This window comes from Uloborus diversus, chromosome 5, assembly GCF_026930045.1.
Source record: "Uloborus diversus isolate 005 chromosome 5, Udiv.v.3.1, whole genome shotgun sequence".
Taxonomy (NCBI): domain Eukaryota; kingdom Metazoa; phylum Arthropoda; class Arachnida; order Araneae; family Uloboridae; genus Uloborus; species Uloborus diversus.
Window position 1 is genome coordinate 110746536 of NC_072735.1, and position 16658 is coordinate 110763193.

At 32.8% G+C, this 16658-nt stretch overlaps 1 protein-coding gene across 1 annotated transcript in view; it reads right to left on the reverse strand.

The window, feature by feature from the left end:
* LOC129223079 (uncharacterized) overlaps positions 1–16658 on the reverse strand; it is a 162589-nt gene that overhangs the window by 114064 nt on the left and 31867 nt on the right. Inside the window, exons 9-12 of the mRNA XM_054857645.1 lie at positions 15624–15771; positions 14009–14172; positions 4910–4998; positions 3299–3442 (exon numbers count right to left, since the gene is read on the reverse strand). Of these exons, the coding sequence (XP_054713620.1) occupies positions 3299–3442; positions 4910–4998; positions 14009–14172; positions 15624–15771 (545 nt within the window). The remainder of the gene's footprint in view (positions 1–3298; positions 3443–4909; positions 4999–14008; positions 14173–15623; positions 15772–16658) is intronic.

Here is a 16658-nt window from a genome sequence, read left to right on the forward strand (position 1 = left end):
CTAGATTATCATACCAATACTCATCTTGTTTTTTCGACCAAACAAATCTATTTATTCCAATTGTTCTTGACATACATTTGACAACAACTTGCAAATGGATTTTATACGAAAGATGTATAGAGAGAAGGTCTTACAAACATCTTATATAAATGCTTCAAATTTTCAACTAATAAATACCCCTGCATTGCCAAAAGTTCAATTTAATGAAATTGGATGGTCCCTATCTTTACGAGCTCAGTTCAAGTTCACTTCAAAGCAGAAGGAGTATTTATAAGAACAATTTACGATTGGTGAAAATACTGGGAAAAAACAACATCCCTGTCAAGTTGCACACCACATGAGAAATGCAGTTCGTAAAGGGGAAAAAAACTGTTCGTTGCTTCAGAGTATTGTACTATGAAACAAATCCTATCCTTTTTTTTCGATGGAAGAAACAAAAAAACGAATGCATTCTCAATACATCAAATGAGAATATTGAAGAAAGCGAACATTCAGAATCTGAAACTGAATTCGAGGATAACGTAGACTAAAATGAAGAAAACATTAAGAATCAAGTCAAACCAATTTCAGAAAGACAGTCATCTCTTATTGAAAACTGCTAATTTTGTAGCACTAAAGCATGGGGAAACATGGTACCCCAGAAAAAGAGTAGAAGTTGGCCATTTGCAAGTTTATGTCAAATGCATGTCAAGAACAATTGGAATAAATAAATTTGTTTGGCCGGAAAAAACAAGACGAGTATTGGTATAATAGTCTAGACATGTTATGCACAATAGATCCACCTGGTACCTATATCAAAACGGGCATTTTCTATTCAAGAAAAAGACTCTCTTGCTGCCCAAAGCTGTTTATGTTATAAGGTACACTTCTTTGTATTAAATTAAAAATAAATATGTACAAAAAAAAATCTGGGTGTGAAAATATTAAATAAATAAATATAAAAAAAAACGCCGTAACGTACTAACTTGGAACGATTATATTTCCAAAAATAATAGGAGTGACACCGATTTTTTTTGTGCAAATGTTAGACAAACATGTTGGTTATCAACCTAATGTAGTATCAGATATCTGCTATGAGGGCGACAGTTGTAATTAGATTCTAAATATTTGTGTTTTTGTGAAATTTATTGAATAAAAGTTCCAATATCTGCTGGCGCCCTTATAGTGACACCGATTCTGATACATATTTTTGATGTATGTAAGTGTGGCTAGAAAATGATCTAAAAATGTTGGTGTCATCATGAAGGCGCTTTGAGATAATTGGCCTTTAATATAGAAAAAAATTCATTTTCGGTCATTTTTAAACGGAGTTTGTGGGCGTCGCCCTCGTAGTGTCACCGATTCGACAACTGTAACAGTATCTAACAAGACCATATAGTAATATGGAATTAAAAAATCCATGTCATTATAAGGTCGCTTCAAACAACAAGCACATTAAAATCTGCAAATTTGAAAAACCGGCAAAAATGTGCCACGCCCCCTAAACAAAAAAAATTGTTTTCTCCAAAATGGTGAGTCAGACAAAGCTCAAATTTCGGATTTACATTACATTTATGATAAGGAACAACATATGTGAAAATAAAAAAAATTAAAAATGTCAACAATCACAAATGCTTAAAACTGCCTGATTCTTACAGACAATGGCTCTTAAATTCAAAATCAAGATATCTTTCTTTTCTGTTTTTGTATTAGCGGTACCAGTGCGGCTTTGACCTTAATACAGAAGTTTTCAAATGACATGAAAACTAAAAATGGACATGAATTAGTTCGTCTTACATTAGCAAATTTATATGAAACTGGTCTAAAATTCGAACTTAAAAAAAAATAATAAAAAAAAATAATTTGAATTTTTGGCATCTTGAATTCAAATTATGTTTTTCGCAATCACGAGCGTGTGTGTTCGTGTAGGCGCATGTGTGTGGGTGCGTGGGTGCGTAAGTGTATGTATGCATGTGTGTGAGTGAGTGTTGTGCGTGTGCGTGTAGGTGTTCGTGTGTGTGTGTGTAGGCGTTCGTGTGTGTGTAGGCGTTCGTGTGTGTGTGTAGGCGTTCGTGTGTGTGTGTGTGTGTAGGCGTTCGTGTGTGTGTGTGTGTGTGTGTAGGCGTTCGTGTGTGTGGGACATGGACGCCACCGCCCAGTAAAAGCGGATTTCGGGGGACAGTGCTCAGGACCAGCCGCGCCGCTGCCGGTGGACGGTGGTGCTGCAGGCCTGGTCCAAGCTGAAAAAGGCACGAACGCCAAAAACGGTCAAGTGAGAACAATAAGCAATCGTGATTGCTCAATAATAATCTCATTTCATTCAAAAAATACTTTCAACTGCAACCCGTGCCCCCCTCCCCCCCCCCCCTTCATGCTGTAGACTAATTTTGCTCCATATATCATGAAAATCGACCGAAACGTCTTGGCGCTAGACAAGTCTCAGACAGACACCCAAATACATATAAAGACGTACATACGTATATACTTTAATCCAAACTTGCTGCATTATTGTTAGAACAGATAACTGGTATCTTTACTAATAATAAAGCTGAAAGTCTCTCTGTCCGGAGGATGTCTGGATGTCTGTAGGATGTCTGGATGTCGTCTGTGACGCGCATAGCGCCTAGACCGTTCGGCCGATTTTCATGAAATTTGGCACAAAGTTAGTTCGTAGCATGGGGGTGTGCACCTCGAAGCGATTTTTCGAAAATTCGATTTTGTTCTTTTTCTATTCCAACCGTTACATGGGCACAAGCCAATTGGCGAGATATGAAATTATCATAACGTGAAACTGTAACATGGGTGCAAGCCAATTGGCGAAAAAATTCACCATACATTATTTGTAAATATACAGGCTAACCAAAAAACCTTTTAATTTTTCTATTACGGGCAAAGCCGTGCGGGTACCACTCGTTAATAATAAAGCTGAAAGTCTCTCTGTCCGGAGGATGTCTGGATGTCTGTAGGATGTCTAGATGTCTGGATTTCTGTGACGAGCATAGGGCCTAGACCGTTCGGCCGATTTTCATGAAATTTGGCACAAAGTTAGTATGTAGCATGGAGGTGTGCACCTCGAAGCGATTTTTCGAAAATTCGATGTGGTTCTTTTTCTATTCCAATTTTAAGAACAAAATTCTCACAAGATGAACGAGTAAATTACGAAATTATCATTACGTGAAACCGAAACCAAGCCAATTGGCGAGAAAATTCACCGTACATTATATGTAAATGCACAGATGAACCAAAAGACCTTTTAATTTTCTATTACGGGCAAAGCCGTGCGGGTACCACTAGTAGAAAATAAAGGCTTGGAACTTACCTGTCGGGATCAAATTTTTCGGGATTGGGAAAGAGCTTTGGATCCTTGTGCATGGCGCATGTTGGAATTGTTACAACCATATCCTTAGGAATGGTTATTCCCGTGTCTCCTAGAATGTAGTCCTGTTCTGCAACTCTCTCCAACCTGCATAAACAATCATTTCATTTTACTTTTTTGACATTTTTTTCTCTTTTTTCTCCTTCTCTGTTTTCGATGAACTTGTTTCAGGTTTTTTTTCCACAACTACGTTCACGGTTTCTCTCTTCTTCAGTCTCCCCCCCCCCCCCTTTTTTTCCTTTTTTTTTTTCAATTTTTTTTTTTTTTTTTGCTCTTAGTTTTGCTACTAGATTTTTTACTTTGGATTAAACATTAAAATAAATCAGTTTGTGTGTTTTTTTTTTTTTTTTTTCAAATTGAATAAACAATTTTTTTTATTATTTTGTTGTTCCTGCATCTGTTTGGAATGTTTTATTTTATGGTTTAAATGGTTAATTTAATTATTTCTTTTTACTTATCTTATATCGATCATTTCTTTCCTGCCGTGTTACATGAGGTTCCATATTTCGTATACTTTACACGAAACATCCGCAGGCTTTTAACTTTATCAAGTCATGTCTTACTTGTTTTTTGATTTAAAATACTTTCATTCCTACTTGAGTAAAAATACCGTTTGATTTTTTTTTTTTTTTTTTTTTGCAAGAACTCATTATATTTAAACTCGTTGTATGCTATTTCTATGAAAGCAATTATTATTGCCATTTAGATCAATAAGAAATATTCAGCACTATACTGTCTGACCACTGATTATATGGAAAGGCTAATATCCGGTTTACAGGCGGAAATGGACGGGTCTATTACTTTTCAGGGATGGTAATCTCTGTGATACAGATGTGCCCGCTTGCCTCTTAATTGTTTCGACTCTTTTTTTAAAAAATGACAATTTATTCAATGCAATAATTTTTAAATAAAAACTATATTCGATGTATATTTTCAATAAAAAAATAATGGATTTAATTTGTTTACAACAATTTTAAGTTTACCAATTTGCTTTTACATTTCCGAACGAAATGAAAACATTTCATTTTCTTTTTTGTTGTTTCCATAGAAACTCATTTTGTTTCTGCTCTTTTTCACCTCAATGAAAACAATAAATAAATAAGGCTTTATATAGTGAAATTATGAAATGCGTTCATCAAAATCCCATCGCTACTTTTCTTTCTCCCCTGCTACATTCATACAGATGGAATCGTCTTAACTTGGCCGATTGCCAAATTACATACAATCAGTAGTCAAATAGTATCTTCTTTTTTTCTTTCTTTTTTTTGGAGAAAATCGAAATTGAAAGTAAAATTGTACGTACGTTTTAAAACAATCATGCGCCATTAATATTTGCCCTGACTTACTTTTAATCTATATAGAAACATGAATTCGATGTCGTTTGAAGTAAATATATTGCCGCATAAAATCAAATTTCAGTCATTCAAACTGTTTTGAACTGCTTCGTGTCCAAAACATATTAAAGCAACTAATCTAAATAATCAATATTATTTTAAATAATTTCTTACATTACTTGTAAGTAAAATTACTATTATGTAAGATTGACAATATTACCTAACTGCTGGTGGATACAATCGCAGTGTTTCAGAGATTACGTTATCCAAATACTTCATTTCTTGAAGAGAATCGTATGTTAATTCACCCTAAAAATGAAATTGACATGTTACCTTTAATGAAATTTGTTTCTGTTTTTTAACTTTCTTATAAAACTCATGCTGTAATTCAAAAGAAACATTTTTAAGAAGTAATTGGAAAGAGTACAAAGAGTTCTTTAAAAATAATAATATTTTTAGGAAAAATAAGTTATTCTTCCAATAAATTCGAAAACACGATTCAAACATAAGCCGTTAGTAAAAGACATATTTTAAAGTGAAAATTATAACCTTTGTCCACCGGTTATTTGATACTTTCATGCAGCAAATTTCTCATTGATCAAAAATCGAAAATGGCACATTTAATTGTTCAGTAATTTAAATATCTTCCATCCAAACAAACATAACGTCCATCCATAAATAAACATAACGTCCATCCTCATATATAACAGCCAATTACTGATGGAGTAACGCTCTGACGTCATCAAAAATGAAACTCGCGCCATAACATGCGTGATGGCATTATTTCATTGTTGAAGCACCAAAAATTCAGAAAGTTATTTATAATTTAATAAGATTTTTTGCCAATGTTTGACACGCAGGGAAATGCTTGATTTTTACAAGGTTGAACTGAATCAAGAAACGAAAAAGTTGTCAACAATGAACGCTATCTACTAGTGTTTAAGATTTAATCTACTGGAGCTACGGTTAAAATTTTAAGCATCAAAATATCATCAAACAGGCAATTGCTTCGTTCAAATGTAGAAGCAACTTTCACCCGTCATATCTTGACGGGAGATTTTCTAGTAATTAATAAACTGAAACGTATTTCGATAAATTACTATGAATCCCTTTTCACCAAATTTCTTAAAAGCACTATGTTTCTCTAAGAAAAAAAAAGTGTACTTATCCCATAAAAATACATTTCTAAACATTACTAAATGTAAAAATTGAAAAAATTCCTTTGTGTTTGAAAAGTAAAAGAATATAAAACAACGTAGAAGGCACAAATTAAAAGGATGTCGATGTTTTTTGTCCTTAAGCTTACTTTATTCGCATTGAAGATCATCTTGTCCCACACGTGACGCTTTATATATTTCATTGAAAATAACAATTTTAAAGGGCAATGAACAAAATTTTGTTGCTGAAGAAATTACAAACGTATATGTAACTTCTTAAGCAAAAAATATTGTCATTACTAGAGCAGGCGCTGTTTGGAGTTGAGTATGCAAAATATAAGGACCGCATTCTATTAATTGTTTTGAACTCAGAAAAGCTTCCAGATTACGATTCTGGATGTTGCCAGGAGGCTTGTTCGTCCATTAATTTTTTATACCCCGCTCCCTTAGGAACTAAGTAAATGAATTGAGCAAGCTCATCTGAACCATTTTAATGATTGTCTTAGTTTCTTAAATTTTAAGATATTTAAAGCTAGGTAATTTTTACTAATATTAAAGCTCAAAGTCTATCTGTCTGGATATCTGGATCTCTCTCTGTGACGCGCACAGCACCTAAATCGTTCGGCCGATTTTCAGGAAATTTGACACAAAATTAGTTTGTAGCATGGGGGTGCGCACATCGAAGCGATTTTTCGAAAATTCGATTTTGTTGTTTTTATATTCTAATTTTAAGAACATTGTACCGAACAAATTATCACAACGTGGACGAATAAATTATCAAATTATCATAAAGTGGAACCGTAACATGGGCGAGCAAATGAGCATAGCAAATTGGCGAGAAATTCATCATTCGTTATTTGTAAATATACTGGCGAACCAAATGACCTTTTAATTTTTTCTACTGCGAGCAAAGCCGTGTGGGTACTACTAGTTTAAAACAAAACAAAAAAAAATCAAAAATTAAAAGAATAATTTTTGTTAAAAAAAATTTACTACCAAAAATCAAATTTTTACACAGGTCTTCTAAAGTAAAATATAAAAATCATACTTTTTTATTTTGACGATCATATGCCTTTGCTAGATACTTGTCTCAAAGAAATAAGAGAGGATACAGTTGATAAAGATCATACAGGTCTAATTGAAAAATGTAATCAATATAAAAGAGTAATTACATATTTTTTGATGAGTTTTTTTAATTTTTTAAGCGCCAAGAGCACTGAAAACGAAATATTTACATACTTGAACAATTGTGAAATGGTTTAAATTTTGTTAGGTTAAGTTATGGCTGATAGGAGTAATAATTTTGCACTGCATTTGTTAACAACTAGACAAATGTTACCTCACTTTTTCTGCACGAATCACACAAATTACATTCGTGGGTGACTATTTACAAGATATGATAAAACTACCTTTAGAAGTTGCAAATGATATGAAGAGAGGAATGTGGTCCGTCAAACGAACGGAAGGTAGATTTAATGCAGTAAGTCCCGATTTAGCATTTAAGCAGTCTCAGAATCGATCTTCAGCAGTGACTGGACTCTAGAGATTTGATTGGTATTACAAAAAATAAAGATGCGATGCAGAGATGGCTACTTCTTTATCAGTTTGAAAATAGCATGCCCGAGGCGTTTTCTTCATATATCGGAATACAAGCAGACTCTACAAGTGACATTAATTACCATAATGAATGGATGCAATCCAGGATCAATAAAGACAAAAAAGATATTCAAAGTATCGTCAAATATTTTATTGCTTGCAATCCTTGTAATGATAGCGAAAATTGCGAGCTCCGAAATATTTACACCGGTGAACTTGCTGATGAATCTTCTTCTCAATGTTTGCTAAATATTGTAGAAAATGGAAATATTGCATTAAATACGTACGAAAAAGAGCGGTTTGTTCTAAAAAGTAAAAGTTATCCGACCCTATTAAAAAAATTAAATTTGACTACATATGAAAAAGGAAGAAAATCTATGTCTAATAAAAAGTTATACAAAATGCAACAGAGATATGTCTTTTTCAAAAAAATATTCATGTTGGCTGATCAACGAGGATTTGACACACAAATTTTAGCAGCTCTTGAAATTTTGGATTACTGCAAGTACCTTTTTGACGCAGAAGGATTTATGGGAAATCTCCAAAATCGGAACTCGTTCTTGAAATTAAAAGTCATTATAAGTGCTGTGCAAGCACGCGAATGGAGATTTTCAACTTACAAAATTCTAAAATTTTTATTGTTGATGGTATGACATTTGTTCACCGAATTTCATTAAAAAATTTCAACACTTTTGGCGACTTTGGTAACGCATTCTTCAAAAGAATCCACTTTTTTTTGCAGCCAAATGTAAAACGAGTTGACATAGTATTTGACAGGTATGTGGGTCATTCCATTTTAAACCAACAAATTTTCAAAAAAGTTGTTGCATCACCATTTTTGATTTTGATGAAAATTTGCACGTGAGCTCCTTTCATTTTCTAGACCTCAAAAAAATTAATTTTTTATTTTTAAAAAATTTACCCTTTGATATATTGGCCATTTTTGTTGTTTGCAACAGCAAAAATAGGGCATTTTGATGCTTTGTTTTATGGACAATAACTTTTTTTCTATCAAAGCTTTTGAGCTCAAATATAGCTCATTGGAAAGCTAAGAAAAAGATCTTTACATATATGGTATCAATAAATTTCATATTTAAAAAAATACCAACTTTTTCAAGGTCAAATTTTGCGATAAAAAACTATTTTTTTATCACTTTTGAAAATTAAAAAACCCATGAAGGGTTTAGAATAAGCAGCCCTATTTTTCATCATATATTTATATGCATGGCTACTTATTGTATGGTGATCTTTCGATCAAATGCTTACAGCCAGATTTACAGAGTAAGAGTCAAAAAAGTTAAAAATGTTATAATTTCAAATGATAATACAAAAGTCCCAAGCAATTGCAATAGTTTCTTTTCCAGCACTGAAAATAAGTTACAGCTCGTTCAATTTCTCGGTATTGCTGCTCGAGATATGCACAAATAAATCAAGATTGCGAGTTACATATATGTGGAGGATTTGATGATCCATCAAAATGTTTTTAATTACAAGGCTCTTTATTTTATGAAGTACCTGACCTGAATTCCAACCATTTACAAGCCGATCCTAGAATGTTTTGTCGTATATTTCACGCTGCAAAAACCATAACTACCCATATTATAATAATTAGCGCTGACACAGATATTTTCATCTTGAGAATTTATTTTTGTAATAAGGGGGGGAGGAAAAGAAACAAGGTTTAAAAGTTGCATTGTTGGATTTTGTACAAAAAGCTCTACGACATTTAAGAAATCCAGATCTTAGTGTCGAACAATTAACTGAATTAGAAACTGTTAGCACTTATCTTTTCTCGAAAAAAAAAAAAACTGGCTTCGGCATAAATTAAGTACGCAAAATATCGGTTTCCGTTAAAATTTATTAAAAATGATTTGCAGATCAGATGCTTTACATTTACATTTATTAAGAGCTTTACAATAAACATATGTTTGGATAAATGCTGCCAAAACACTACTCTAGCCTATTGATCATGGGTCATTCTTCAAAAAGTGTAACTTTTCTGTCACACGCCTTTTACAGTAAAAACTTTAAGGAACAATTTATTTAACAATGATTTTTAATTTCATCAAAAATATATCTATTTAAACCTGCCAACATTTTTTTAATAATAATTTTTATTTTAGTATATTTTTGGTTCACAACATGTGAATTCTCACCTCCGTGGCATGACACACACCTTGTGTGACTGTTTATGTTGCTTAATAACTTGTTTAATTAAAAGTATAAACTTATTTATTTATTTTTCCTTTCACAAGTGTCACAAATACTAATTGTTAAAGTATATTTAATTTTTTAATATTGTGTTTTAGTTCGTTTAAGTAGGACAAGAAGTCATGTCACACAATAAATTTTCACCTCCGGGACCTAAACACAAAATGCCATTCCTCATTAACATGTGGCAGTAATGACATCAAATTTTATTTTCCATGATACAAGGGATCCCCCTTGCATCCCCCTTGCTTACTTTTAGTCATAAGTTGAAGTTGTGAGATTTTTGTCGGAAAACAAAAAGATAGATTTTGCTTCAAAAACTTAATATGGTTATTCAGACTTTTCACCTTCGCGAACTTGAATTTCAGGGATGTAAATTAATGTAAAAAAAAGAACTGAGCATGTTTTCATATTTTTAACATGTGCAGATTTTAACAAGGAAGAAAAACATTTTTTCCCCGAAAAATGTATCTATTAGACCTATATTAATGGCAAATTCCTCACCTCCATCAATCTCACCTCTGTGACTGATCTTATCAATGTTATTATTTCTGAGGTGAAAATAAATGATGGAGGTGAAATACATCAGCAATAGGCATTCTGCCAAAATTATAAATTGCCAGTATGTCCTCAAATTTACTAAATACTATTTTTTAACATACATTTGAAACTACTAATTAAGCCGTACTTTAATTAAAAGAGCTTAATATTATGTTCCCACAAAATCATTAAAATATGTGATTGTTCAATTCAATTATACAGTTTAATACAATTTTTGCTTTGCAATAACAAAATTACTACTTTGATATTAAATTGGCCTCAAGTTTTAAACATTAAAGGTTTTTTCCTTTTTTTTTAGTTCTATGAACAAGGCATTTTTTAAAAAATTTTTATTTATGAGTAAAATAATTGGAACTTAGCTGGGCCATTGTTTATGGTAACTTCTAGTAGATAACACTTTCATGTAAGAACTAAAAAAAAAGAAAACAAAAGGTTTCGAAATTAAAAAATATTTGCGTTCAAAAGTTACGTTTTCTGAAGAATGACCCTTATACCTTATTTGACTACGAAAGAAGAAGTGGTAAACTGTACCCACGGCAACAGCCAAAGCGACCATTACCGGAATTGTTGATTCAGCCCTGTAAATGTTCATCCAACTGTCAAACAAAGGCTGGTTCTTGTAAAAAAATTATATTAAATTGTATTTGTATTTCGCTTTGCAACTGCATCAATAATGATTGTCAAAATAAAAAAGATTGATTTTTATATTTTGCTTTTGACGACCTATGTAAAAATTTGATTTTTGGTATTAAATATTTTTTGAACTGAAATTATTCTTTTAATTTTTATTTTTCGTTTCATTTTAAATTATCTAGCTTTAAATATCTTAAATTTTAAGAAACAACGGGACATTGTAACTAGAACAATCTTTAAATTGGTTCAGATGAGTTTGCTCTATTCATTTACTTAGTACCTAAGACAGCGAGGTATAAAAAAAATAATGGATCAACAAGCCTCCTGGCAACATCCAAAATCGTAATCTGCAAGCTTTTCTGAGTTCAAAACAATTTACAGAATGCGGTCCTCACATTTTCATACTCCAACTCCCTTTAGCACCTGCACTATACCCTTTAAAATTATTTCCTTTTATGAAGTTTATTAACCGTTACGTGCGGTAGAAAATGACCATTTTCAGTGGAATGGCCATATAAGATAAACACCAGTAGAGACCAGTGCTTCAGTAGTGACCACTTCATTGTTTAAAACGCACTAGTAGTGACCACAGTGAAGTAGATTTTTAACTGTGGATCTACAATTTTAATTGCCCATCTTGGTACTCAATGAGCGTATTTTTGCCCAACTCTTCCAAAATCGTCCCAATTTCTAAAAATGCCGGAATTTCAATTTGTTTAATTTTTCTCAATTTTTTCCCAAACCTCAAATTTGATAAAATAGTCGCTACTCCAAAATCTAAATTTCAGTAGTGGTCATCTGACATTTTCCCATTCGAAGAATTTACACTACTTACTTTAAATTCAAATAACTGATAAATAAAATTGATTCAATATAATAGTTGCGTTAAGTACCAACAAAAAATCACACCATTATTGTTTATTTCTTTCTTCAAATTTATAAGTAAACTTTAAGTGGCCACTATTGAAGCACTGGCCACGACTGGTGTTTTACCTTACATAATTTTTTTCATCTGTTTAAATTATTATTTCTCAACAAATGAACTATATTTCCTTTGCGTTGAAACTAGGGTTTCCAATCGCGAAATTCCGATCCCAAATCCCGCGGGATCCCGTATGATATTTAGCGGGATTAAGAGCCAAATCCCGCAGGATTTTCACTCCCGCAATTTTTTTACATGTAAACTTTTTCCAACTTTTTCCGCTCATAAAATGACTATTTTCACAATCATCATCTGAAGTTTGAAAAACTTTCCTCTTATATCTGCAAGAAGAGCAAGAAAAACTTTGTGTCTCATATGATGAACGGCGGATTTACCATTAAGGACACAATAAAAATTGAACTTATTTTTCTGAAATTGAATTGGTATTCTGATTCGGAGGATATTGTTTTCATACGTTCAGCAATTGAGAAAATGCGTATAATTTAAAAACATTTTCGAAAACCATCACTAAAATTTAAATTCCAGAAAATTACGCTTTAGAAAAAATAGAGACTGCAAAACCCGCTGGGGTATCCTCAGTGCAATATTGGAAAACTTCTGTAAGCGTAAGGAATGCACTCAAAACCTTTATCTTAAAGTACACAATATTTTTCTAAAAAGAAGAAAGCAATGTAAAACCTGCCATTATTTATATATTCGGCACGACTCTAAAAGAGGCGACAGAAACTTGGATGAAACATAGGATGACTCGCATGACAGTGCAGTAAGTTAAGCTGCACAAGTTTTTGAATGTCTCTTCAAAGTGAGAGGTAAAATTAGCGAAATTATCGAAAAACTTTTACTGATCTTACGACTCGGTGAAACCAAGTAGCACTCACCCCTTGCAGTAATGAACCAAATTCACTGATTCAATGACCAACGCTTATGAAACAACAATGCTATTTTTAATGTAAGTTAAACTGAATACAACAAAACATACATAGCCATCGTTTTTATCCGAAATTTGCAGTTCTTGGGAAAAAACTAAGCAAAAGAATAGAAAAATGTATTTCAGAAGATGATGAAGATAATGGGGGTTCTTTTGCAAAAGTGGAGTCACAGCACATGTTTTTGTCAAGCGCATTATTTTTTGAGCAAAAATCCTTTCTAATCCTGTACTAGCGATATTTCGTTAAGATGCATTGCGTACCAAACAAAAATTACTAAGTGGAACTTGACTTTGTAGTGCTCTTCAATTGATGTACGGAATTCAAAAAAACTACTAATTCAAGTAACAAAAGCAGTTCTTCCTAAAAAGCACAACTTTTTCTATTTTTAGAAGAATAAAGTCAATCCCGTGGGATACCGGGATACCGCGGGACTAGCTCTTTACAATCCCAAAATCTCGTGGGACTGAAATTGACGTGGGATTGGAAACCCTAGTTGGAACCTTAGCTTTCAAAACCTACAATGTGTTTCTGCATTGCTATATTAATAGAACAAAAATATTAGTAATGCATACGGCAGACTGCAAGAGGTTGAATTTGCATGTCCCGCACTTGATGCGTGCAAATAAATTAAATTTTAAGTAACAAAATTATTTAATAAAAATAGTAATACTGAGTCAAGAGTATCATTGTACCAAATGTAAAAATTAAAAAATGTGCTTACTCCAGTTTAGTTAAAATATTAAGATCTATAACAAAACTGGAAAGTCGCCCGTCAAGGTATGACGGGTGATGTAGTCGCTCTACTCTTCTACATTTCAACGAAGCCATTGCCTGTTTGGTGATATTTTGACAGTTGAAATTTTAATCCTAACTCTAGTAGATTAACCCTAAACTCTAGTGGATAGCCTTAGTTTTTAACCACTTTTTTGATTCTTCATTCCCCTAAAATGGCTGTCTTACCAGTAAAACATTTAAGTTACCAAATCGAGTTCAGCCTTGTCGCAGTGAAGCCTTTCCCCGCATGATAAACATTACCAAAACATATTATCTAATTATCATGCCATGGAGCGAGTTTCATTGTTGAAACTTGCGGTTTATTTGATCATTGGTTATTATTTATATGAGAATGATGGTGAAATTATCGAGTTGGATTGTCTTGCACCTGACGGTGGAATGGCCCGTATGCAGTTTTCCTTTTAATTTGTTCCTTTATACGTTGTTCACTGCTAAACGTGTTTCTATTCCATTTTTGTTCATACATTTAACTGAGACATAATTAAATTACTCACATTTGAGGCTTTTAAAGCTCCATCCAGCTCAGCAATCAGTTTTTCCTGTACATCTGGATTAAGAGCCAATAAGTAGCTGGCAAAAGATAAAGTAGAAGCTGTGGTGTCATACCCAGCCAAGAAGAATATAATGCACTGCGCTATTAACTCATTGTAAGAGAGAGCTGAAATAAATAATATATCTTATTTCAGACTAAATTTTATGATGAACACTTCAGATAAAAATATAAATAAAAAAGAGCAGGGCTTCTCCGAGACCAAGTTCTCAAATTTTAGGGGCCCCTATAGTAAATAAAATCATTTATGCTATTGAATGTTCAAAAATAATTGAGCAGCTACGCATGTATAGTATGAACGCATTCATTAAATATTCTGCTAAACACCTGATAAAGTCCAATTATCTATTAAATATAAATAGCTGATCCGTGCAAAACATTCGCACCCGTCAGTGGTAGATCAAAGATCCAATTTTTAAGGGTAATTTTAAGAAAAACAGCCAAAATATGAATGGGTTGTTTTATGTATATTATTTTCCGCCAATGGCGGTAAAAATGCAAAACGATGTCTCACTTTTGTAATCTTTGAAGTGTTAAGAATGCATTCACGGAAAAAAAGGCATATTGATAAATTTAAATAAATTTTGTCTTTACAGCTAAAAGCTAACAATTTTTGATTGAAAAATGGGTTCCATGAAGCCCCGAAACACGTGTTTGCCTTAATATGTATATTTCACTACTTTGGTTATTTCCTGTTACCTAAGGCATATTATTTACATTTACAATGAAGTGCCAAAATAACTGGGATAGCTCCCTTTTTCGTGTTGCGGGTCCACGAGAGAGCAGAAGGGCCCTAACACGACGCGACGTGACATGGACTTGACTACCGTCGGGTGTACAGCTGGAGCTAATTTACACCATGAATCTTGCAGAGAAATCTACAGGTCCATCTTAGTACGAAGTGGTGGTGAGATTAAAGCCCTAAATCGTAGCTTAAAACTTAAGTTGCGACACGTCCGCCATCTTGAGGCTAAATGCCACTTTCTTCCTATGTCTGCTATAATGAAGTAGCGTGTTTTGCTTCTTGATTGTGGAGCTTTTTGATTGGGGGTTAATATGGGGTTAATAAGAAACCATAACCAAGAAGCAAAACATGCTACTTCACCAAAGCAAAGGAAGAAAGCAACGTTAACCCCAAGATGACTGGCGTGTCGGTACTTATTCTACGATTCAGGGTTTTAGATGACATCTCTCCTTAACAGCACATCGCAAGGATTCCCAGATATAAGCAATAATGTTCATGTTAAAAGATTTAGGTGAGCAGTGGAAGTATTTAAAGTCAGAAGAGTGTACCTGCAGTCACTCTGCAGCAACTCGAGAAGAGTGGGGGTGATGCATTGTCCCGCTGGAATTATCCATGAACATGAGATATGACGTGTACGTCTGTACAAGATTTTGTACGACGTTTACTAATGTTTTTTTTTTGGGGGGGGGGGTCTCACTCTTTTTTTGTCCAGAACAAATTCAGTTTTTGTCTTTACGATATTTTTTTTTTAAAGTAAGCTGTTTCTGAAATGTGTAGCCATGATTGGGAACAAAAGGGAAAACAAAGAACTTACATTTCTTACTAACACTCTTGAACACTTGATGATTTGTATCATCTTTGCCATAATTTTCTGTCAAATCCTCTTTCTCGTTGTCTTGTTGCTCTTGTTCTTGTACTTCATCTGCAGTATCCATCAAAAGTTGCAAAAAGTCGTTTCGTTTCTAAATTAAAAAAAGCATTCGTATCGTTTTTATAATTAAATGCAATCTCAAAACCACAATTCTGTTAATATTTATATCACTTTCCCTGCAGTTCTATAAGAAAGATTTAATTAATGATTTATAATGATTATAACTTTTCATAATGTTTAATTTTTAGTTCTTGCTCTTTTAAACAAAATGTTTTGTATTACTTGGTAGAAATCAAGTTTATGATTTGATCCATCATATAGTTGCAAAATAGTCATGAATGAGGAAAGAACATCATTATAAAGTAGGGGAATGTGGGGCAAAGTGAAAAAGCGGGGCAAAATGAAATGGTTAAATATTTACTTCGCTTTTTTGCACAACTTACCTAGTAATATTTAACAAGAAGTTACATATGTATTAGGTTATTCCAGTCAAGAAAAAAAATAACCGCCGAAGATTAAAGCATATATAATACGGGCAGTTTTCAAAAATGGATACTCAAATTGTAATACTTTATTGAAAGTCAAAAATTATTTTGATATGATCAAATGATAAAGTTGTTCTTATTAACATTTTAGACATTAATTTGGACCTTCTAATATTCAGTGCAGTATTTATTTAGTTAATATTTAGCTAATTTGTATTTCTAATATGTTTTACAACTAGTCAAATGTGGAGCAAAGTAGAATGGGCAAATTGAAATAGTTCATTTCGTTTATTCATTCAATCATTTACATAATCACTTACGTATTCATTTATCAATTAATTTGTTTACATTCCTTTATTTAATAATTCACTCTCTCTTTCTCTCTCTTTATTCATTCATTCACTTATTTTCTTATTTATTCACTATTTTGTTCACTTATTTATTTTTCGTCGTGTAATAATTACCTTATTTTTCTATTAGTTCACTGTTTCAT